The sequence below is a fragment of the Xenopus laevis genome, chromosome 6L (assembly GCF_017654675.1).
Source record: "Xenopus laevis strain J_2021 chromosome 6L, Xenopus_laevis_v10.1, whole genome shotgun sequence".
In the NCBI taxonomy this organism is placed as follows: domain Eukaryota; kingdom Metazoa; phylum Chordata; class Amphibia; order Anura; family Pipidae; genus Xenopus; species Xenopus laevis.
Genome location: NC_054381.1, coordinates 120,269,150 through 120,295,351, shown reverse-complemented (window position 1 = coordinate 120,295,351; position 26,202 = coordinate 120,269,150). Strand labels below are relative to the sequence as shown.

Here is a 26,202-nt window from a genome sequence, read left to right as displayed (position 1 = left end):
TGAACATACCTAATGCCATTTTGGTACCCTGCATGTATTGTGTTAAGATGAGGCATATCTATTATCTGGTGTAAAAAACGGTGTAGTCAATTTTTTATGTGTTTTTTCTTAGAGTGACTTCTGCCGGAAGCACTGTAACATAACAGAGGCAAATCTGGCATTCACATGGGGTGAAACACACCTTGATAAAGTCCTCATTTATTTTACACAGCTTTTACACCATTTTTTGTGCTAATTTGGTTTTACATAGCATAATAAATTTGCCTCTAAGACTTATTAAGCTGGTACCTGAGGAGTCGAAGTTCAGCAAGGAGGGTGGGATTCTGTTGTGCTTTGTCCGGCGTGGGCTGTGATGCCTGTTCATGTTCAATTCGCAAACGCTGGATTTCCTGCAAGATTTCCCTAGGTAGAGGGAAAGAACACATTATCTTTTGTAGGCTCAAAAATATTGGCTAGTGTGATAAAAAAAAGCCTAATGGGGAAAGGCAAACCAGCAATGAATTTATCATTTCACTATGAACGGAAATTGTTAGTGTGAAACAACATATCTCCCCTAAACATAGTGGCTAGCTAATGAAGGGTAGATAAGGTGCTGTTACGAAACTATAATTCAGTATTGTATACTAGTAATGTATGGGCTGCCTTAGTACCCGTGGGACCCACAGGTATAGGGTTGGTTCGGGCAGACCTCAGCACAACCTTTGAGGGTCACAGGTGGGTTTGGGTTGAGCTCTTCTTCCTGCTCTCTCTTACACTGCCAGCTTCCCGCTTTCAGCATTCTTTTTTATACCCTCACGCTCGCCCCGCCCTTTTGGTGATGTCATCGGCTGGGCAACCTGGGTCTCTCTCTCTCTCTCTCTCTATAGGAGGAGGCAGGTGTGGGTGGGTGGGTTAGGGTCGAGTCGGGTGGGGGTTGAATTTTTCTCGACCCGCACATCACTATTGTATACAGTATTTATAGAAAACTGTATAAAGCAGGATTTTATCGAGGAGGAAGGCACATGTTCAGTTTTGGATAGAAATATCAATACTGTGATTAATATAGATGAAATTTAAAGACGATTGTTGTTATAGCATTTCTGGGGAATGCTTATTCAAAATGATTTTATTTCTATCTCTCTACTAATCAGAGATTATGACAATCATAATCAATTAATTAAGATCAGGAGGGAATACAGTTTACTGTTCAGTTGAGTAGTTCCTCAAATGCTATAAGGGATCAGGCGAGTACTAGGATTAGGCAAAAGGGAACTCTTAAGCTAGCCATAGATGCAAAGATCCAATCGTACGAATCCTCGATACATACGATTTTTGGATCATGAGTGAATGATCTTGTCATGCCGATCGGTCGTTCAGTCAATCAGACAGGTTAAAAGATTTCTGTCGGCTGACATAAATACATCATATCTCTGCATGTATTGCCGATCTTCAGTGGGAGACTGTCACTGTCAGCTTTGTCGGACAAAAACTTTCCTATGATTGCATCAGCTGATCTATTCTTTACTGCTTTGTTTGATCTGAATGGTTAGTGGCAGGTCGGAAGAAGAAGACGTACGATCGTTCAATATTGCAGGGAAATCTTTCCAACTATGGCCAGCTTATTAGGTTTCCAGCTTCTAATGGAGTTTGTACTGGTCGATTCAGAGTTTTTAATACAATTTTTAAACCAAACAGGAAAGATGTAAAGCTGTAAAGTAATTAAATGAAAATACATAAACTCAAAATAAACTACATGAAACATATATAGTCAGTACCTATTCTTGTTTTCAAGCTCTGCAATGAGTTGTCGTTGTTGCTTATTTGCATCAATAGTAAAGGTAATATCAGATCCTCCTCTCTGCTGAACCTGCTGCAACACAACAAACAAGTCAGGTGTTTAGAGATGTAACCTTTCAGGTGGTACATCTAGAGCAACACAGAAGTCATTTGGAGACATTGGCCTGTATAAAAAAATATCTAATTCTTCAGTACCATTTACAAGCAGTGCTAATCTCTTCTAACCACTGGACCATCCTTAGCTGCAAATCCATTTCTGGGTTCTTGGGTAGTCCCAAGATTTTCCTTCATATTAACATACAAACCTGTTTCATTCTCCAATTATACAAATCAAACAGCTAGATACTTCAACCCTTTTGCACTACAAAGCTGTATTCGGATTTGCAAAAGTGAGAAACTACCATCAACCATTTTTTACTTTAGGAGTTTATTCTATGTATAAAATTGTCCAATTGAAGAAGCTCCCCTAAAGAAGTCATAATTAGTAAAACATGTTAGAATGCCTTAACATCATTGGAAAAAAGAGGTACACTATCCTGGAGCTGATCTGTACCAACATGATACTGGAATTGAGAGGGACTGAAGGGCTATGGATATAGCAACAAAACTTTAGGTTGTATAAATGGCGGGTACTTGTGCAATAAGAACTTTGTTTGTTTGTCAGCACAAACACTAACCAAAATGAAATCCAAAATAAATAACCAGCACTATTAATAGAGAAACTGCAAGTATTAAGAAAGTGAAATAAAAACAGAGCAAGTTCTTCTATCTCTATGATTTCATGGAGAGTTTGAAAGAACATTCTTTAACCAGCCTTGCATATTCTGTGATTGTGAACTAAATTGTTCACCTACTCTGATTGGCTTCACCACCAGGTCTAGACTGGTATAAAATAATGGGAAATAGGTGGATTAATTTTGGACTTTAATTCACATATATGGCAACAAGGGAGTATTTTCCTTCACTTCAACTTATCTATACCAAATGTTGTATATATATACTGTATATATATCTATATATACACCTTAGCTACATAAAGGTCAATGGCAATATCTGTTTATGCAACGTTGCACTTACTGACGAAGAGTTTTCTGCTGCCAGCCTTGCTGCATATCTGGCGATCAGTCTGTGTTCTTCATCCAGTCGGCTTGGACTGTCCAGCATTCTGTTCATAGAATTGTATAAGAAATAAAAAGAATTGTACTCTATTTCTAAAAGTGAACATATTTTGTTACAAAGTAAAAGCATACTTGGCCTCTTTAAAAACATGCCCATTAGTCTGTAGGCAGATTCCTAAAACACCCACCTACCGAATAATTAGTAGAATTAAATCATATATAGTAGGTGTTGAAAAAACCATATAAATGTTCTTTCTAGTCTAAACTGTTTATATATTTTATATCTTTTATATCTGGAACGGTCTATTTCCTATGACGAACGAATGGCTAGTGTCAGAGGGTCAATATTTGTCACCCCCGCCCTCTATGACGCCATAATGCTATAGGGCCCAAGGCAGGATAGACTATAAGGGCTAATGGTCAACTGTGGACAATGGTCACTCATATAACTTATACTAGGCCATACAAATAAATTATCTCCACTCTGTTACTTAGATTCCAGAGTGTCAGCATGTCTCTTATGCACTTTTGCAGAAGTGTGCTCAGTAGCTGTCTGTACCACAATGGCTATGTTTGGCCAACAGATGTTTACGAGGCTGTGGACAGTTGGAACCAGAAAACTCTTATGTTGCAAAACTGCACATCTTACAGGAATGTATAAATGTATATGCCAGTAAGTCTCCTCGCCAGACCATGTATGGTATTTCCTTGTACCCCTTGTCACAATTACTGTAAATGCCTTCTGAAAGCTATATAACGCTTGGACCAAGAGGTGTGTCTTTGGTGAGTCCTTGGGTGACATTCTGTGTGTTACTCCAACAGCTTACCCAGACAAAACTGTTATGTTGTATTCTGTATGAATAAATTGCCTGACTATTACTAAAGGTTTTCCTTTACTGAGTTTTGTCTTACACGAGGTCAAAATGGTACTACTAAAAATTCCATCAAAACTTGGTGAGAGATCCTTTCTTTAAAAAGGAAGTTTTGTGGTCTTCCTGTTCTGCACACAAACGGATACATTTGTTTTGCACTCACCATGATAAATTCACCATTTATTTTATACGGAGGTGCTAGTTTTACACAGCATCATAAATGGGCCCCATTGAGAATCTCATCTAAGAATTTAAAGTGCCTGGACAAGTAATTTTGCATGGAAGGTGGCCCGAAGGAACCAGAGGCCCAGAGATTCTAATGCAAATACTCTTCAGGAACCACTACTAAAACTTCACTTTCAAAACAAAGCTAAGTATAAGGGGGTTATTTATCAAAGGTGGAACGTTTTTTAAACCTCGAATGAACTCACAACTCAAATGTTTTTTTATTTAAGAAAAAACTTGAATCATCGAGTTCGAGTTTCGGAAAAAACTTGAATCGTTCAAATTCATTGAGTTTTCGGGAAAAACCCTGAAAAAAACCTTCCAACATCACGAAGGCTATTAACTTCAAATGATTCAAAGGACCTCTGGCATTAACTTCTACATGACCTCGACATGACCTTTTTAGATGGCGTATTTTCAGATTCAAGCTATTTCCAGGGTCGTGGTATCATAAAACTTGAAAAATTCAACTTTTCTTTTAAACCAAAAAAAAAAAAACCTCAAAAACTAGAATTTTCATGGAAAACACAACTTGAACCTAAGTAAAAAAAAAACCCTAAGTGTTTCACTGTTTAAATCACTTTAACAGACTCAGCACTGTGTGTATTGTTTAGAACTGTTTGTCTGTAACCATTTTGTTTAATAAAGTAGTACATGTTATAAGCCATAGTGTGTGTGTTTATGTCCTTGTCATTTACTGCAGTTTGTGAATTTAATAGACCAGCTGTAGGTGTTCCAATGAACACCCTTACCTTGTGCAGCAGCACCAGGGAAAGACGGAAGCAACAGTGTCCTACTTTTTTCCCTAAGATATAAAATGTACCCAATATAAATATATCTCTCCATACATTTTTATACATTTAACTAATTCTATACTACATTCAAAAAAATAAGAACCAAAAACATTTTTTTTACATTGGAGCCATGAAATTGTCATGAAGCAAACGTAGAAACGTGCTTTCCTTTGATGTGTTAGCAGATAATTAAAATTCACCATAATAAGTCCTAATCCAACTGTGCAGCCTTTTCTGCCTGTGACTGGAAACAAGCCTCTTTATTAGCACTAGCTTGTGTCAATGTAAAAAGTGGCGTCTAGAAAACAACGACAAATAAAACTACATTTTCCAAACTATATTTGCTGCTTCCTTAGAGCACAATCTTTCCCTATTATTATAAGAACCAAGAATATATTTACATTGGAGCCATGAAATTGTCATGAAGCAAACATAGAAAGTTGCATTCCTTTGATGTGTTAGCAGTTAATTAGAATCCACCATAATAAGTCCTAGACCAACTGTGCAGCCTTTTCTGCCTGTGGCTGAAAAAGAGGGTCTAGACAAAATGCCATATATAACTACATTTTCCCAAAAATATTTCCCTATTATTTTTCTTCATCGATATAGTATAGATTACACAGTTGTGTTCATATAATCATTCAAAGAGATCCTTGCCCAAGAGATTTATAATCTAATTTCTCTAAGGGCAGACAGATTCGGGGAGATTAGTCGCCCGGCGACAAATCTCCTTTTCTTAGGGGTGACTAATCTCCCCGAACTGCCTTCTGCTGGCTAGAATGAAAATCCCCGATGGGAAGGAACTCGGATCATTTCGTTTTCCGAAGTCGCCTGAAGTTGCCTCTTAAGGAAACTTCGGACGACTTCGGAAAACAAAGTGCTCCGAGTGCCTTCCTGCCGGCGATTTTCATTCTAGGCAGTGGAAGGCAGGGGAAGTCAGTTCGGGGAGATTGGTCGCCCCGAAGTACAGGAGATTTGTCGTTGGGCGACTAATCTCCCTGAATCTGCCAATGTGTCTCTGCCCTTAATGCTCTCCAGCCATCAGTGTGCACAGCAAATATTGAGGACACCATTAGGAATTCCATGAAGACCATTACACATTCAAGACATGAGTGGCCCTGGCATCATTGCACCACTATTATTTACTTATTTCTTTGTAGAAAAGAAAGAAGAATGATTAATTTCACTGTGTTTCAATGTTTTCCAAAGGATAAAGGTAAATACTCACTATTTATTGTTATTAAACCAATTTGCTGGGAGAAGTTTTAAACCAAAGCTAATAAATATGTGCAGTCAGAATCCTTGATCTCAGTAAACTGGTAGTTTGCACTATTATTTGGGGTGTTTGCCTTGTATGTTACAAAAATGGGGGGGAAATGCAGTGTTCTCCTTATGCTGATGTCTCTCAGCCTACTATGCCAATGTTTCATCTTAATAAATTAGGAACGTAGTTATTGAGCTCGAAAAAGTCATGTCAGTCACGTTTAAAAAAATTCCTTGGTGCAAGCTGTCCTTGTGTGATGTTTGATTTCTCCAGTGTATGGGAATGTATATAGTGATATATTTCAGCATTCTAGCTACACACAAAAACTGTTTTTGGCCCAGTGAAAGAAGATGTGATAAGAAGTTTTTCAGTGTACAAAAACAAATTTAATTTTCAAATCTGACATGGGGCTAGACATATTGTCAGTTTCCCAGCTTCCCCAGTCATGTGACTTGTTCTCTGATAAACCCCAGTCATCTTTACTGCTGCATTGCAATTTAGAGTAATAGTGCCCCCCTCCCTTTCCTCCCAGCAGCCCATCAGCAAGGCAATGAGAAGATAACCAGATAACAGCTCCCTGGTAGATATAAGATCAGCACTTAATAGTAAAAATCCAGGTCCCACTGCGAATCATTCAGTTACATTGAGTAGGAGAAACAACAGCTTGCCAGAAAGCAGTTCCACCCTAAAGTGATGGCTCTCTGAAAGCACATGACCAGGCAAAATGACCTGAGATGGCACCTACACACCAACATTACAACTAAAAAAATACACTAGTTAAGTTAGGAATGACATTTTATATGGTAGAGTGAATTATTTACAGTGTAAACAGTGTAATTTACGAATAAAACCTACACCATAAAAATCACAATATAATCCCTTTAAATTCAGAGAAAACAGAAAGGGCTACACGAACACTGCTTCCAGGTTCAATGTGATATGATATATGTGATATTATACTGTATACATATATAAATATAAATATATATATATATTGAATTTACCATGAAAATTATGCCAGCATTAGGAATTCCCTGGTATAACAAAAATTTTGGAAATTTAGTGGCATGAGCTTCTATTCTTGTAAATAATGCAATGAAGGTTAATGTCAGATAAACAAGTTTATAAATGATTGATGGAATCTCTACCCATGAATGATTGATCTCAACCAGCAAATCAGTGAAATGTCAGAAGAGAGAAGGGATGACATCACCACAACATCATTAAACAGCAACTGACATACATTCATATATAAAGTATATATACAATACAATGTCTCAAAAAAAAAAAAACCCCCAATCCTTTTCGCAATTTTAATATCACTTTAAACAAAACCAACAACAAACCAAAAATTAGTAATAATGAATAACATATAATTATTACAATAGCTACCTCTTGCTTTGCTATGAAATATATATATATATATATATATATATATATATATATATATATATATATATATAAATATATAAATATATATATATAAATATATATATATATATAAATATATATATAAATATATATATAATGCATTAAGTTTATTTCATAGAAAAAAATATAAATTCAAATATATTTTTTTTCCTCTGCACTCAACCCATTATCAATATATTTAAGACAGAGACATTTTGCGCATACTGCTACTGAAAAATGCCTTACCCTTTAAACAACACAGGGATTGTTTGTCCATATATTGCAATATATTTAAGCTGGCCAACTACCTCAAAGTCATCCCATATCCGGCCAGTCCTATGCTTAATTTTCATCTGATTCATTAAGAATTCTATTGCTTCATTATACATTTTACAAAGGGACTAAGTTTTACCTGCAACTTACTTGCTGCTTTCAAAGTGGGATGACTTTGACGTAGTTGGCCAGCTTAAATCCGACAGGGAAGACGGATCCAGACGCCAGACACCCCACATAGAGAGTGGATGAAGGGCTTTGGATAATGCGGTGACTTCCCACTCCTGGGTCTGCGCTAAGGTCTATGCCGGGGGTGTAGGTAATGCTTCCTACTATACTGCTATATTTATACGGGTGATTAGATGTCGTGTTGAAACAGAGTTTGCGCAACTAGGTTTGGACAGAGTGAGTGTTTCAATACGCTCTGTGTCTAGCACCTTAGCGCTTAAAACTTTGGATACGCAGTAATAGCAGCTACAGCACACAGAGGAATGTTTCGCAGATGCGTGCGATAACAATACCCCCACCGCTACGACCAGGGGGGTGTGACCTAACGGAGAGGAACGTGGAGGCCGGTACATACCGATGGTGAGCGTGCGATTTCCAGGCCTAAGCAGTGATGTTGGATGTGGGGTGCACGGCTTCTTTTGTTGGATAACGCCTCCTGCCTAAACAGGCGACAATGTGCGTTTCCATCCTACAGCTACTCACACTTCTGGGGGTAAATTGCGGTCTGGCTTTTAAACTCCAGCACACTAGGGGATTATGGCACCTCACGGTTTGAGCACAAATTTAACCCGCACTGATCTATGATTGATATATCGGCTCACTCATCACACACTGCTATAGATTATGGCCATAGGAGTCACATGTCCCTTAGATCAAGCGGCCTTTTGATGTAAAGCTTTTATACACTCCTTATAGTGACGCACACATGACCTCATGACGTCACATGTTGTGCCTTTGGCTCCATTTTGTGTTTAAATACTGATGGTTATTTGCACTGTACACAGCACCTGAAGAAGGCTCGAGTACAGGAGCCGAAACGTTGCAATAAATCTTTTATATTTTTTTGCACCTTACAAGTCCTGTGCGTGCGTTTTTTTGTTATTTATATATATATATATATATATATATATATATATATATATATATATATATATATATATAAAACCAAGGTAATTCACTACATTTTTGTCAACACCAAGCTGTGGTTAGGCTTTATTTCTGATTCTATATATTCTTGAGGTTGACAAACAAGCAGACCTTTCCCCTCATGGTGGACAGTACCGGCCTGATCCGATCATTTGGCCATCGAGCACACACTCGGCTCATAATTGTCGCTATGCTGCCCTTCAGACTGAGGACAGAATCAATGCGTAGATGCAGCCCTTGATCCAACAGAAAAATCAAACCTACCACATTGGGCAAGCCTGTCAGAGGACCTCATACACATAAGCTGCCAAAGTGGTCTGAAGGGCCTGAATGCATGGCCCCCTTTACATACTAGAAGCACAAACCTATTGTGCAACATATGAATTAAGTTTTGTATGGTATAGAAACAACTGCGTTTATTAAGAAAAGCTGAGTTTGCAGTAGGGAAAATAATAATCAGTCCCAAAACACTGATGTTTGCTCTAATGGTTGGATACAGTCCATTTGTGCCATAGCAGGGCAACAGACACTTTTGTTTTAGAATTCCACTGCTACTGGCCAAATAGATTGTGCAAAATAAAACATGTTTTCAATATAGTTAGTTAGCCAAAAATGTAATCTATAAAGGCTGGAGTGACTGAATGTCTAACATATTAGCCAGAACACTACTTCCTACTTTGCAGCTCTCTTGGTTTCCACTGATTGGTTACTAGGCAGTAACCAATCAATCAGTTACTTGAGGGGGGCCACAACTGTTTGCCTTTGAATCTGAGCTGCATGCGGAGGATCAATTGCAAACTTACTGAACAGTTATGTCCATGTGGCCCCCCCTTAAAGTCACTGACTAACTCAGAGTTAAGGTGGCCATAGACATTGCCAAACGAGTCGATCTTTCCCTGATATGCCACTAACTTGCATGGCTATCGATCGATCGATCCGATTACGATGAGATCGCAATGGGCTCCGGTGGGATCGGTCTGAAAATCGTACGAATCCTCAATTCGTACAATAGGATCTTTGCGTCTATGGCCACCTTTAGAGAGCTGAAAATCAGGAAGTTGTGTTCTGTTCAGTAATATTAAACTTCCAGTCACTCCAGCCTTTATAGATTACATTTCTGTCTGATTAACTATATTAAAAACATGTTTTTGTTTTGCACAGCCTGTTTACCCAGTATTTATTTTTACACTGAACTGTTCCTTTAAGCCCAGACAATGTTCCAAACCTCAACTAACCGTGGAAGGTTGTTCTGTAGCATGTTGGCATAGACCCCGATAAGAGCATGTTCATCAGCCAGCCTATCTGCCACACCCAGGCTGTATTGTAACCTATATTAAAAGGAGGGAATGAAAATGGAACAAAGAAAAAGGGGAAAGAACAGCAAGGAAGATCCTCTTAAAACAACAAAGATTCCAAATGAAGGACAAGGAGAAGCACTGCAGATCATAACCAGGGAAAGGCAACACAAACAACATGCAGCAAAATATATCTGGCAGACACACAACTTCACTAAATTTAGTAATCACTGAAAAATGTAATTCTTCAAGCTGTCACTATCTAGTATATTTCACCCTTTGTGATGGGCATTGCTCTTGCATGTACTGCTTAAATCTTAGGAATTTCTGTGTTTTCATTGTCTGTAACACAATTTGTGACTAAGTAAGTGAAAACTAATTTGTTGGCACAACATTTAACAAAGCGTAGAACTGTTTTCATTGCATGGTCTCCAATAATAAAAGACATGACCTTGAAACAATGAAAAACAGGCAAACAGGAATGGTGTTATGCTTCCCATTTAGAAATCAGTAGGAAGAATTATAATAGAAAAAAATATTTTAATGTTGTTTTGTGTATCAGTAGAGTGAGATGTTACAGCAGATGTCTAATTTGTTTTTTCTGTATAGTTATTTGACATCTTGCAAAGTTCAGAAAGGCCTAGATTTTAGGAACAAAAAGTGCCAAAATGTTATGATTGATAAAAATAGTTATCTCTTTCTAGTGTTAGGAGTTATTAGTAGAATTAGAGAACAAACACAATTTTGTGCATGTCCACATACATACGGAGATTCAAGACATCAATATTAGTTGGATAAGTTCAGGTTGCCAAGATTTTATGACTTACCCTTTTCCTTTTAGCAAAGTTGGAGCAGCCCTAGCCAGATATTTGCTCTGCTCTACTTCAGTACTCTTGTGAGGAGAGCTGGGTAACAAGATAAAACACAGCTAAGCAAAATCACATAGGCTCCAGGCACCCAGGTATGATGCAGTCAATAGATGCTCCAGGCTAAGTACACACTTACCAATAGGGAGAAGGACTTAGTAAGTATATGAAAAGATTGGGTGGACAGAATGTATTTTTGCTGGGCCTCACAGGCAAACTCCTTTCCTGCCTCTGTCCAATTGGTCTGGTAACATTGATGTTACGTGACACAAGAATGATGCCACATAGATCTCTACCCAAAATCAAGGATGTGAAGAGAAAGCCAAATAAACCAAATTCATACACAATCTCCTTCAGTACACTAAGGTGGGGTGTATTTACTAACAATGGGGAAATCTTTAATAAGCAACCTTACGTATATATCGATAAAATATATTTTGCCCCATTGCTACCATTTGACCTAGTAAATATGTTTCTATGGGGGAAATGTTATAAAATTTGCAAAGAGCAAAAGTTTGCGAATAAAAAAAAAAAGTCACAATGTAATATAGTTTGTTAGGCTTTTATTGCATTGCGAATCTTGAGTTTCGTCAAATATTTTGTCGCAAAAAAAAAAAAACAGTTTCCGTTTGCAAAATTCTATTACATAAACCGTGAAAGTTTGCAAAAGCAGTTTGGTTGCAAATTTTGCAAGGAAGTCATTGAGGTCTTAATCATTCAAAAATGTCGCAAACATGGTCGCTAACCAGGGTCAGACTAGGGGGCTGGGGAACACCAGGTCTGCTGTCTTAGCCCCCCCCGCAAGTGCGTGCACTGTGTTTTTGCCGCAACCGGTTGGTCGTGGCTGGAACAAGCGCAGGGTGCGGCTCTGGACCGGCGGTGGGGCCCACCGGGTTTTTTGCCAGTGTCCCGCTGGCCCAGTCCTGACCCTGTCGCTAACATTCCTAAGCGGCTTTGCAAATGTTTTTGCGTTAACGACGCATATTACATTCCCCTTATATATATTTATGATAATGAGAAATTCAGTTATAAGTTCTGTTTCTCTTGAACAATGGAATCTTGATGTAAAGTCAACATCTTATAAATGGCTTAAAATCTACTGTACTGCAGACATAAAATTAAACTTTAAACTGTTTCTAACGTATAGAATGTTTATGTATGTTATGTAAGCAAAGTCGAGACATGGCATACCTGATTTTTCTATTTCTAGTTCTTTCTTATTGTGTTTAAGCAATGATCACCTGACCCCCTGGCAACTGGGAACTGATATCAGCAGAGGTCCTTTTAGACAGATAAATGCCCCAAGCAGATGTCAGATGTTAAAGGTAATGTAAAGTCAAAAATATAACATCCCATTTTTACTTATAATAATTTAAGAATAAATCTATCTCCAATATACTTTAATTAAAAAATCTGTACCGTTTTTATAATAAACCTGACTGTATGCAGTGAAATTCCCCCTTCGTATTACTTGCTCTGACTGCTGAGGATAGGAAACTTCAGACGGTCCCTAACTGCTCTGCAGGGAAACAGATCACACTTTCAAATGGCAGGGGGTAACCCCCACCTTACTTTCCTGACCTCAAGCAGCTTTGTTTGTTTCCCTGTAGAGCAGCTAGCGGCTGTGTAGAGATTTGTACCCGCAGACCCAGTGCAGTCTGCATATTCTGATTATTAGTCTTGCTGTATAGGCATCTATGGCAGACATTATTTAACTTGTGCTGTTTTGATAATTTATGACGATCCCTAAGTTTAACCTCCTAACTGATGCCCAGAGCACACTGAGCATGTGCGTAGTCTCAGTCTTGAAAAGATGTTTAATAAAGTTACAAGATGACCCACTCCTGCGGCCAACTTTGAAAGCATAAATCATTTGTTTAATTAGGCTTCTGGTGCAGTAAATTCATGTTTATGTTTAGTATTCAAAATACCGCATCTCTAGCATTATTCTATATTAGACTTTAGTAAGTACAATAGAGCCCTCAGAAAACAAGTAATCCTATAGTGATTCAATGTGGTTGTGTGTCCTTCTAAAGAGCCTACCAGGAAGTCACCATTGCCACCACACTCTCTTATGAGAATACTTTAAAGCCTGGATTAGTAGGAAATAAAATGTGCATTGACATGTCAACGTTCAAGAGGGATTGTAGGCTTTCTATAGATTCCTACATAAATCTGTTTTGCTTTATCATCACTCATCTTTGGTGGCAGGAAGCAAAGAATCCAGCAGAATGAATGAGCATGTCACACATATTTTCAGTTTATTGCAGTGTTTATAATTTTTCTAAGACGGAAAGACTTTAAAAGCAAATTATCACGTTGATGGCAGAATCTTTTGTGATCTCTGTGTACCATAGTTATTATCCTCCCACACAGGGTATGCTTCAAACAGCTGGAGCTTCTGCACTGTGAATATTCTATTCTATGCAATATGTATTTGCATATTTTTGATGATGGAGTTATGAGTAGGAGCCATCATTGCAACCAACAAATGAGAACCAGCTAAGGAGTTTCTTCCTGTTGTGATTAAAGGGTGCTGTAAATGTAACTTGAAAATAAATATATATATATATATATATATATATATATATATATTCCCCTTTTGCTTCATTATACATTTTTACCCCTTCTTACTCTCCCTGTCCCATACTCATTTTCAGAGCTTCACTGGTCTTTATTTGGAGCTTTCTCCTAATGCTCTTTAGTAGCCCAAACAGTCAGGACTAAATTCGCCAAAGCTGCCCTCCACTATCTGAAAGTGCTTGTTCATGATCTTCCTCCACAGCACAAGTAAATTAATGACTCAGGGTGGTGTCTGGCATAGGTTCCTGCCTTGTCAGTAAAAAAGCAGATGGCCACAGACCTAGCATAGTAATGTTGCATCTCAATGACCACTGAGTCAGGGAAACTAAGCAGTTCTTTCTAAGATAAACTGCACATGATCTAAAGTGATAGCTATTAGTTATCCAGAAATCTCTAAATTGTGGGAAGGCCATCTACCATAGACTCCATTTTAATTAAATAATTCATATTTGTAAAAATGAATTCCCCTTTCTCTGTAATAATAAAATAGTCCATTGTATTTGATATCAACTAAGATATAATTAATCCTATTGGGTTTAATTAATGTTTAAATGATGTTTTAGTAGTAGTGCAGATACAAATAATGGAAAGATCCCTTATTCGGAAAACCCCAGGTCCCGAGCATTCTAGATAAAAGGTCCCATAACTGTATATTATCAGTTATATTAAGGAAGGCCCTCTTTACCTTCTGCATTAGTTCTATGTCTGTATGTAATCTGTATGTTTGATGTATAGTGTTGTATAATATGTTGGTGCTATAAATATATGCATTAATAATCATAGAATATATATATATATATATATATATATATATATATATATATATATATACACATATATATATATACAGTATTATAACAAGTCATACAATATTTATGTACCATAATGCTTTATCTAATGAGGTTAAACGAAACACTCATACTAAGGGGGTTATTTATTAAGGTCAAGTTGTGTTTTTCCCAAAAGATTCAAGTTTTTCTAGGGTAGTTTCACTAGAAACTCAAATTTTTCCTGATAAAAAAAAAAAACTGAAGGTGCCCTGAAGGTGCTAAAAGCCCGAATTCAAAAATACTCTAGCTTAAACTTCGAATTCATGTAGAAGTTAATTGCAGAGGTCCCTTGAACCAATCGAAGATGTTTTTTGCCTTCATGATTTTCAGTTTTTTTACAGTGGTTTTCGCTCAAAAATTCAATCATTTAGAGTTTTTTTTTTTTAGCAGATAACTTGTTCAATCCAAGTGTTCGGGTTCCACCACCCATTCAATCAAGTTTTTTACATAAATAAGCAAACGTTTGAGTTGTGAGTTTATTCGAGGTAGCTAAATAACCCCTAAGTGTGACATTATTTTGCCAACTAACATCCCTTTCTGGCCTCACATTGGGTGACTTTCAGGTACAGTAATTGTACAGTATGGGTATAGATTACCCTAATGAAATGTAGGCATGTTCAATTGCCCAAATTGTGGAGCAGGCAGTATTTTCCTGTCCAGCTTTTCTGCTGGAGATTTTTACAGTAATACTCTTTTTCCATCCTTACATTGTGTTTACATAAATCCATGTTCAAAGGCTTTTTTTTAGATCACCACATTTCTCCCAAACCAAGAAAAAGGATACCATTCACTAGATCCAAACTAATATATGTATCTATTTCAACACTTATACAGAGAAAAGAAAGAGAAAAAAGTAAGAGACATAGGAAGAAATGTAATTTTTTTTTTAATGCCCAGCAATAGGAAAAGATTGTAGGCAGAACACTATGTCACTATTTCATCTAAATCTTGAAAGCATATTTGTTTGCAGTGATTTTTGCCTAAAAGCACCTAACAAAGTAATGGTTTAGTGCATCTACTACTCATGGCAGTTAGTGTGTTAGTTCTCTTATACTGACCGTGGCACGCTCTGCAGCTGGCTTACATATAGCCCAATGAGACAATGCTCATCAGCCACCGCACTGGTTACACTTACATTCTCAGTTAACCTGAACGGGCCAAACAACAAAGCCTGGGTTACATACATTGCCGACACAAACCTATTTAAAGGGGATCTGTCACCCTAAGAATTAGTTCCAAATTCTTTTCTATCATGTTAGTTGAGCAAAATAAACTTTACTTACACTACATTTATTTATTTATTTTCCCTCGGTCTTGGAATAACACAAACAGAGCAAGCAAACAGGGGCCATTTTGTAAGTCAAATTGTGTATCACCCTAAAATCTCATGCATGCACCAGAATGGGGGACCTAATGTTCATGTGCAGTGCACAATTATAGAGCATGAGGAAGGAGGGGGGGGGATGTGAGTAGACAGGGCCGGATTTACCCTCCTTGCCCCCCTAGGCCCAGCTACTGTGCCACCCCCCCCCCGCACGCATTTTCTGGATGTGAATCTTTTTCCAATCAGGACATTTATGCAAAAGTGGATCAGATGGATCAACTACCAGTTAGGCTTGTTTGAGATATATCTATATATATTCTCTATATATAGACACCTTTTTATACATAGATGCAGAGAGAGATGTGTCCCTTGTTTTGATAAGTTTGTCAATTGTGCTACAGTGGGCAGCCGCAGCATCAGTTAAATATTTATTATAAAATAAAAAAAGTCAAATCTTGGCAGCATCATAATCTTTGTAGTTCCTATTTCTCAGCAGACATTATCCCTTATAATACATGAGTGATACTTAGGGATGTAGCGAACGTCGGAAAAAAAGTTCGCGAACATATTCGCGAACTTGCGCAAAAACGCGAGCGGTTCGCGAACGGTTCGCGAACCCCATAGACTTCAATGGGAAGGCGAACTTTAACATCTAGAAAAGACATTTCTGGCCAGAAAAATGATTTTAAAGTTGTTTAAAGGGTGCAACGACCTGGACAGTGGCATGCCAGAGGGGGATCAAGGGCAAAAATGTATCTGAAAAATCTGCCTGTGTGTGCTTGGAAGAGATAGTGTAGGGGGAGAGCTGTTAGTGATTTCAGGGACAGATGATAGTAAGTTTGCTGGCTAGTAATCTGCTTGATACTGCTCTGTATTGGAGGGACAGAAGTCTGCAGGGATTTGAGGGACATTTTAGCTTAGGTAGCTTTGCTGGCTAGTAATCTACTGTTCTCTTTAAACAACTGCCATACGTTGACCTTGTAGGCATTGTTTGCCCAGTTTTTTTGGACGCAGCCACTGAAGCACAGTTGCCAGAAAAAATATGCCATATAAATGCTGAAAATAGTCATTTTTTCGCCATACGTTGACCTTGTAGACATTGTTTGCCCAGTTTTTTTGGACGCAGCCACTGAAGCACAGTTGCCAGAAAAATTATGCCATATAAATGCTGAAAATATAAATTTTTTTGGTTGCAGCCACTGAAGCACAGAGGCCAGAAAAATTACGCCATATAAATGCAGAAAATATGCATTTTTTTGGTCGCAGCCACTGAAGCACAGTTGACAGAAAAATTATGCCATATAAATGCTGAAAATATAAACTTTTTTGGTTGCAGCCACTGAAGCACAGAGGCCAGAAAAATTATGCCATATAAATGCAGAAAACATGCATTTTTTTGGTCGCAGCCACTGAAGCACAGTTGACAGAAAAATTATGCCATATAAATGCTGAAAATATAAATTTTTTTGGTTGCAGCCACTGAAGCACAGAGGCCAGAAAAATTATGCCATATAAATGCAGAAAATATGCATTTTTTTGGTCGCAGCCACTGAAGCACAGTTGCCAGAAAAAATATGCCATATAAATGCTGAAATAGTCATTTTTTGCCATATACGTTGAGTCAACGTATGGCAAAAAATGACTATTTTCAGCATTTATATGGCATATTTTTTCTGGCCTCTGTGCTTCAGTGGCTGCGGCCAAAAAAACTGGGCAAACAATGCCTACAAGGTCAACGTCGTTGACCTTGTAGGCATTGTTTGCCCAGTTTTTTTGGCCGCAGCCACTGAAGCACAGAGGCCAGAAAAAATATGCCATATAAATGCTGAAAATAGTCATTTTTTTGGTCGCAGCCACTGAAGCACAGTTGCCAGAAAAATTATGCCATATAAATGCTGAAAATATAAATTTTTTTGGTTGCAGCCACTGAAGCACAGAGGCCAGAAAAATTATGCCATATAAATGCAGAAAATATGCATTTTTTTGGTTGCAGCCACTGAAGCACAGAGGCCAGAAAAATTATGCCATATAAATGCAGAAAATATGCATTTTTTTGGATGCAGCCACTGAAGCACAGTTGCCAGAAAAAATATGCCATATAAATGCTGAAAATAGTCATTTTTTGCCATACGTTGACCTTGTAGACATTGTTTGCCCAGTTTTTTTGGTTGCAGCCACTGAAGCACAGAGGCCAGAAAAAATTAAACCAGTAGGGTTTGCACCCTAGTTTGTAACGGTGGCGGAGGGAGGAGGAGGACGCTAAAGGACAGCTGTGTGTGGAGTCATGAGGCTTGAAGAGAAGGACAGCTGCATAGAAGTCAGAACAAGTCTTCCGGCGTGCAGTAACCCTCCGAGATCCACCCCTCATTCATTTTAATAAAGGTCAGGTAATCGACACTTTTGTGACCTAGGCGAGTTCTCTTCTCAGTTACAATCCCTCCTGCTGCACTGAAGGTCCTTTCTGAGAGCACACTTGAGGCTGGGCAAGACAAGAGGTTCATGGCAAATTGTGACAGCTCTGGCCACAGATCAAGCCTGCGCACCCAGTAGTCCAGGGGTTCATCGCTCCTCAGAGTGTCGATATCTGCAGTTAATGCCAGGTAGTCCGCTACCTGCCGGTCGAGGCGTTCTTTGAGGGTGGATCCAGAAGGGTTGTGGCGCTGCCTTGGACAGAAAAACATTTGCATGTCTGACGTTACAGACTGGCCAAAGGGCTTTGTCCTTGCAGGTGTGCTCGTGGCAGGATTACTGGCACCTCTGCCCCTGGAATGTTGATGAGTTCCTGAAGTGACATCACCCTTAAAAGCATTGTACAACATGTTTTGCAGGCTGGTTTGTAAATGCCGCATCTTTTCGGACTTGTGGTATGTTGGTAACATTTCTGACACTTTATGCTTGTACCGAGGGTCTAGTAGCGTTGCGACCCAGTACAGGTCCTTCTCCTTAAGCCTCTTGATACGGGGGTCCTTCAACAGGCATGACAGCATGAAAGACCCCATTCTCACAAGGTTGGATGCAGAGCTATCCATCTCCGCTTCCTCATTATCAAGGACTGCATCATCCACGGTCTCCTCCCCCCAGCCACGTACAAGACCAGGGGTCCCCAAAAGGTCACCACTAGCCCCCTGGGAAGCCTGCTCCTGTTGGTCCTCCTCCTCCTCCTCCACAAAGCCACCTTCCTCCTCTGACTCCACTTCTGGCACCTCTCCCTGCGTTGCAGCAGGTGCCTGGGTTCGTTCTGGTGATTCCGACCAGAAATCGTGCGCTTCCAGCTCCTCGTCACGCTGGTCTACAGCCTCATCTGTCACTCGTCGCACGGCACGCTCCAGGAAGAAAGCGAAGGGTATTAGGTCGCTGATGGTGCCTTCGGTGCGACTGACCATATTTGTCACCTCTTCAAAAGGTCGCATGAGCCTGCAGGCATCGCGCATAAGCACCCAGTAACGGGGGAAAAAAATCCCCAGCTGTGCAGATCCAGTCCTACCACCCAGTTCAAAAAGGTACTCGTTGACGGCCCTTTGTTGTTGCAGCAGACGTTCCAACATAAGGAGCGTTGAATTCCAGCGAGTCTGGCTGTCAGAAATCAAACGCCTGACTGGCATGTTGTAGCGCTGCTGAATGTCAGCAAGGCGTGCCATGGCTGTGTAGGAACGTCTGAAATGGGCCGACACCTTTCTGGACTGGGTGAGAACGTCCTGGAATCCTGGGTACTTGGAGACAAAACGTTGGACTATTAAATTTAACACATGTGCCATGCAGGGCACATGTGTTAAATTGCCTAGTCTCAACGCTGCCAACAGATTGCTTCCATTGTCACACACCACTTTTCCGATCTGCAGTTGGTGTGGGGTCAGCCACCGATCGGCCTGTGACTGCAGAGATGACAGGAGTACAGATCCGGTATGGTTTTTGCTTTCCAGGCACGTCATCCCCAAGACAGCGTGACAACGGCGTACCTGGCACGTCGAATAGCCTAGGGGGAGCTGGGGGTGCACAGGTGTGGAGGAGGAGAAGGAGGACCCAGCAGCAGAGTAAGAAGAAGAAGAAGACGAGGTAGAGAGCGATGGAGGAGTAGAGGTGGTGGCAGAACCGCGTGCAATCCGTGGCGGTGACACCAACTCCACTGTTGTTGTTGAGCTACCCATTCCCTGCTTCCCAGCCATTACCAAGTTCACCCAGTGGGCAGTGTAGGTGACATACCTGCCCTGACCATGCTTGGAGGACCATGCGTCAGTAGTCATATGGACCTTTGGCCCAACACTAAGTGACAGAGATGCGGTAACTTGGCTCTGCACATGTTGGTACAGGTGTGGTATTCCCTTTTTAGAAAAAAAATTGCGGCTGGGTACCTTCCACTGCGGTGTCCCAATTGCTACAAATTTGCGGAAGGCCTCAGAGTCCACCAGCTGGTATGGTAAAAGCTGGCGGGCTAAGAGTGCAGACAAGCCAGCTGTCAGACGCCGGGCAAGGGGGTGACAGTCAGACATTGGCTTCTTACGCTCAAACATGGCCTTCACAGAAACTTGGCTGGTGGCAGATGACTGGGAATGGGAACAGGTGGTCAAGGTGGAAGGCGGAGTGGAGGGTGGTTCAGACGGGTCAAGGAGAGCAGAGGTAGAGCAGTAAGATGCTGGACCAGAAGGAGTGTGGCTTTTAGTTTGCCTGTTGCCTTTGAGGTGTTGCTCCCAAAGTGCTTTGTGCTTGCCGCTCATGTGCCTTCGCATAGAAGTTGTACCTATGTGGCTGTTGGGCTTACCAAGGCTCAGTTTCTGACTGCACTCATTGCAAATTACAATGCTTTTGTCAGAGGCACACACATTAAAAAAATCCCACACTGCTGACTTTTTGGAAGTGTGCGATCTGGCGGTAACAGTAGAAGTTGGCGGAGTTGGCGGTATTGGCGGCAATGGCGGGTGCGTTGGCCGGCTGAACACAGGTGCCGATACATGTTGTTGCCCTGCTGATCCCTGCGGGCTGTCCTCCCTGCTTCTTCTAAGTCTTATTCTCCTACTGCCTCTCTGACTCTCCGTCTCTCCATCTGAACTACCCTCCTCTTGCTCTCTTCTACTAGGCACCCACAAAACATCAATCTCCTCATCATCATTCTCCTCAGATGCATCAATTTCTTCTGACACATCACAGAAGGAAGCAGCAGCGGGGACCTCCTCCTCATCACTCATTATGTCCATCTCTATCGTGTTCTCTGCCAGAATTAAATCTGGTGTAAGGTCCTCATCTCCTTCATCTTCTTCTGGCAATAATGGTTGCGCATTACTCAGTTCAAGAAACTCATTGGAAAATAACTCCTCTGACCCCAGTGAAGAAGGGGCACCGGTGGTGGAGGAAGTGTTACGTGGGGTGGCCATAGCAGTGGAGGATGAGGAGGATGTTGTGGTAAAGTTAGAAACGGTAGAGGATGGGGTGTGCTGTGTAAGCCAGTCAACTACCTCTTCAGCATTTTGGGAGTTCAGGGTCATTGGCTTTTTAAAACTGGGCAATTTGCTAGGGCCACAGGATTGCATAGCAGCACGGCCCTAGCACGGCCTCTGCGTGGCGGCCTGCCTTTGCCTGGCATTATTTTTAAAAAAACAACAACAACAACAAAAACTCAGTTGGTTTTTCTGGAAACGATAATACACACAGCTAGATGGCGGGTTGAAGAAAACACTGTGCAAATAATGCCTACAAAGTCAACGTATACACTACTACAGCGGTGGATACGGATTACGTAAAATATATGAATGCTGCTTGAAAAAAAGTAACTCAAGTGGTTTTTCTAGAGACGATAATATTATCAATATTTAGACAAAATGTGAACAAGGTCACACAGCTCGATGGCGGGTTGAAGAAAACAGTGTGCAAATAATGCCTACAAGGCCAACGTATACACTACTACAGCGGTGGATACGGATTACGTAAAATATATGAATGCTGCTTGAAAAAAGTGACTCCGGTGTTTTTTCTGGAGACGGTAATATTATGGATATTTAGACAGAATGGGAACAAGGTCACACAGCTCGATGGCGGGTTGAAGAAAACAGTGTGCAAATAATGCCTACAAGGTCAACGTATACACTACTACAGCGGTGGATACGGATTACGTAAAATATATGAATGCTGCTTGAAAAAAAGTAACTCAAGTGGTTTTTCTAGAGACGATAATATTATCAATATTTAGACAAAATGTGAACAAGGTCACACAGCTCGATGGCGGGTTGAAGAAAACAGTGTGCAAATAATGCCTACAAGGCCAACGTATACACTACTACAGCGGTGGATACGGATTACGTAAAATATATGAATGCTGCTTGAAAAAAGTGACTCCGGTGTTTTTTCTGGAGACGGTAATATTATGGATATTTAGACAGAATGGGAACAAGGTCACACAGCTCGATGGCGGGTTGAAGAAAACAGTGTGCAAATAATGCCTACAAGGTCAACGTATACACTACTACAGCGGTGGATACGGATTACGTAAAATATATGAATGCTGCTTGAAAAAAAGTAACTCAAGTGGTTTTTCTAGAGACGATAATATTATCAATATTTAGACAAAATGTGAACAAGCTCACACAGCTCGATGGCGGGTTGAAGAAAACACTGTGCAAATAATGCCTACAAGGCCAACGTATACACTACTACAGCGGTGGATACGGATTACGTAAAATATATGAATGCTGCTTGAAAAAAGTGACTCCGGTGTTTTTTCTGGAGACGGTAATATTATGGATATTTAGACAGAATGTGAACAAGGTCACACAGCTCGATGGCGGGTTGAAGAAAACAGTGTGCAAATAATGCCTACAAGGCCAACGTATACACTACTACAGCGGTGGATACGGATTACGTAAAATATATGAATGCTGCTTGAAAAAAGTGACTCCGGTGTTTTTTCTGGAGACGGTAATATTATGGATATTTAGACAGAATGGGAACAAGGTCACACAGCTCGATGGCGGGTTGAAGAAAACAGTGTGCAAATAATGCCTACAAGGCCAACGTATACACTACTACAGCGGTGGATACGGATTACGTAAAATATATGAATGCTGCTTGAAAAAAGTGACTCCGGTTTTTTTCTGGAGACGGTAATATTATGGATATTTAGACAGAATGTGAACAAGGTCACACAGCTCGATGGCGGGTTGAAGAAAACAGTGTGCAAATAATGCCTACAAGGCCAACGTATACACTACTACAGCGGTGGATACGGATTACGTAAAATATATGAATGCTGCTTGAAAAAAGTGACTCCGGTGTTTTTTCTGGAGACGGTAATATTATGGATATTTAGACAGAATGGGAACAAGGTCACACAGCTCGATGGCGGGTTGAAGAAAACAGTGTGCAAATAATGCCTACAAGGCCAACGTATTCACTACTACAGCGGTGGATACGGATTACGTAAAATATATGAATGCTGCTTGAAAAAAGTGACTCCGGTGTTTTTTCTGGAGACGGTAATATTATGGATATTTAGACAGAATGGGAACAAGGTCACACAGCTCGATGGCGGGTTGAAGAAAACAGTGTGCAAATAATGCCTACAAGGCCAACGTATACACTACTACAGCGGTGGATACGGATTACGTAAAATATATGAATGCTGCTTGAAAAAAAGTAACTCAAGTGGTTTTTCTAGAGACGATAATATTATCAATATTTAGACAAAATGTGAACAAGGTCACACAGCTCGATGGCGGGTTGAAGAAAACAGTGTGCAAATAATGCCTACAAGGCCAACGTATACACTACTACAGCGGTGGATACGGATTACGTAAAATATATGAATGCTGCTTGAAAAAAGTGACTCCGGTGTTTTTTCTGGAGACGGTAATATTATGGATATTTAGACAGAATGTGAACAAGGTCACACAGCTCGATGGCGGGTTGAAGAAAACAGTGTGCAAATAATGCCTACAAGGCCAACGTATACACTACTACAGCGGTGGATACGGATTACGTAAAATATATGAATGCTGCTTGAAAAAAGTGACTCCGGTGTTTTTTCTGGAGACGGTAATATTATGGATATTTAGACAGAATGGGAACAAGGTCACACAGCTCGATGGCGGGTTGAAGAAAACAGTGTGCAAATAATGCCTACAAGGCCAACGTATTCACTACTACAGCGGTGGATACGGATTACGTAAAATATATGAATGCTGCTTGAAAAAAGTGACTCCGGTGTTTTTTCTGGAGACGGTAATATTATGGATATTTAGACAGAATGGGAACAAGGTCACACAGCTCGATGGCGGGTTGAAGAAAACAGTGTGCAAATAATGCCTACAAGGCCAACGTATACACTACTACAGCGGTGGATACGGATTACGTAAAATATATGAATGCTGCTTGAAAAAAGTGACTCCGGTGTTTTTTCTGGAGACGGTAATATTATGGATATTTAGACAGAATGGGAACAAGGTCACACAGCTCGATGGCGGGTTGAAGAAAACAGTGTGCAAATAATGCCTACAAGGCCAACGTATACACTACTACAGCGGTGGATACGGATTACGTAAAATATATTATGGCTGCTTGAAAAAAGTGACTCCGGTTTTTTTCTGGAGACGGTAATATTAGGGAAATATTTAGACAGAATGTGAACAAGGTCACACAGCTCGATGGCGGTTGAAGAAAACAGTGTGCAAATAATGCCTACAGGGCAAATAATGCCTAAAAGGTCAACTTATACACTACTACAGCGGTAGTAAAATAAAAAAAAGTAAAAAAAAAAAAATGAATATTAAAAAAAAAAAATTAAAGTTGGTGCTGCTGAACTACTAGGAGCAGCAGATTAGCACACCAGTCCCACTCCCCAACACTGCTAGACTAATAGCACTGGGCTCTTATAGTAGTAGTAGTAGTAGTAGTAGTAGTAGTAGTAGTAGTAAAACAACAAAAAAATAAATAAAAGCAGTCCTTACAAGGACTACTGTTATTGCAGCAGTCAGCAGATGAGATCAGAAGCAGGACAGCTGCCCACTGCAGCTACATACAGAGCACTGCAGTAGAAGGTAGATTACTAGCCAGCAAAGCTACCTAAGCTTAAATGTCCCTCAAACCCCTGCAGACTTCTGTCCCTCCAATAACAGAGCAGTATCAAAACGATTACTAGCCAGCAAACTTTCAACTGTCCCTGAAATCACTAACAGGCAGCAGCTCTCTCCCTACACTATCTCTTCAGCACACACAGGCAGAGTGAAAAAACGCTGCAGGGCTTCGGTTTTTATAGGGAAGGGGAGTGGTCCAGGGGAGAGCTTCCTGATTGGCTGCCATGTACCTGCTGGTCTGGGGTGAGAGGGCAAAAAAAGCGCCAACAATGGCGAACCCAAAATGGCGAACGTCGCGCGACGTTCGCGAACTTCCGGCGAGCGCGAACACCCGATGTTCGCGCGAACAAGTTCGCCGGCGAACAGTTCGCGACATCTCTAGTGATACTCCGATTTCCCTGTGTAACTCAGCCTGCAGCCTTGTGCCTTTATATGGTCACAGAACAACCCCTCAGTGACTCCTAATATCCTTATTTACAGTAGGGGGTACATTATCCCTTATAATACATGAGTGATACTCTGAGTTCCCTGTATAACTTAGCCTGCAGCCTTGTGCCTTTATATGGTTACTGGACCCCTCAGTGACTTCTAATATCCTTATCATTTACAGTAGGGGGTACATTATCCCTTATAATACATGATGATACTCCGAGTTCCCTGTATAACTCAGCCTGCAGCCTTGTGCCTTTATATGGTCACAGAACAACCCCGTCAGTAACTTCTAATATCCTTATCATTTACAGTAGGGGGTACGTTATCCATTATAATACATAAGTGATACTCAGAGTTCCCTGTATAACTCAGCCTGCAGCCTTGTGCCTTTATATGGCCATAGAACCCCTCAGTGACTTCTAATATCCTTATCATTTACAGTAGGGGGTACATTATCCCTTATAATACAAGAACTGAAATGGTTTTCATTTTGTAGGAAGCAGGAAAGGGACATAAAAAAATCTGTAACAGGTTTAGAAGTTAGAACACTTGTGATTCTGCACCTCCAGCAAATCTGCAAGTTGACTATGACATATTTCTCTACATGGCCGATATACAGCAGATCTGCAGGGGAAATATTAAATGTACATACCAGGAACAGATCACCTTGCTGGGACACACGCAGCACAGCAGAGGCAGCAGCAGCACGACCACAGAGAGGAGTGGGAGGGGGCGGAGCCACAGCGGGAGATAGGCTGGAGGAGCGGTCCTAAAGCCAGCCGGATCTATCAGGAGCAGCCGACTTACACAAGATGTTAGGGGGCGCCTTCTTGCCGCCCCTAACATCTTGCTGCCCTAGGCCCGGGCCTAGGGGGCCTTTCCCTAAATCCGGGCCTGTGAGTAGAGCAGTGATATCTAGGAAGTGCTGA

At 40.5% G+C, this 26,202-nt stretch overlaps 1 protein-coding gene across 17 annotated transcripts in view; it reads right to left on the bottom strand.

The window, feature by feature from the left end:
- dtna.L (dystrobrevin alpha L homeolog) overlaps window positions 1–26,202 on the bottom strand; it is a 159,866-nt gene that overhangs the window by 17,709 nt on the left and 115,955 nt on the right. For 7 of the 17 annotated variants that reach the window (XM_041565236.1, XM_041565235.1, XM_041565232.1 and 4 more), the window contains 5 exons: window positions 11,010–11,087; window positions 10,123–10,215; window positions 2,854–2,941; window positions 1,755–1,849; window positions 289–402 (listed from right to left, as the gene is read on the bottom strand). In XM_041565236.1, the coding sequence (XP_041421170.1) occupies window positions 289–402; window positions 1,755–1,849; window positions 2,854–2,941; window positions 10,123–10,215; window positions 11,010–11,087 (468 nt within the window). 17 annotated transcript variants of the gene reach the window in all.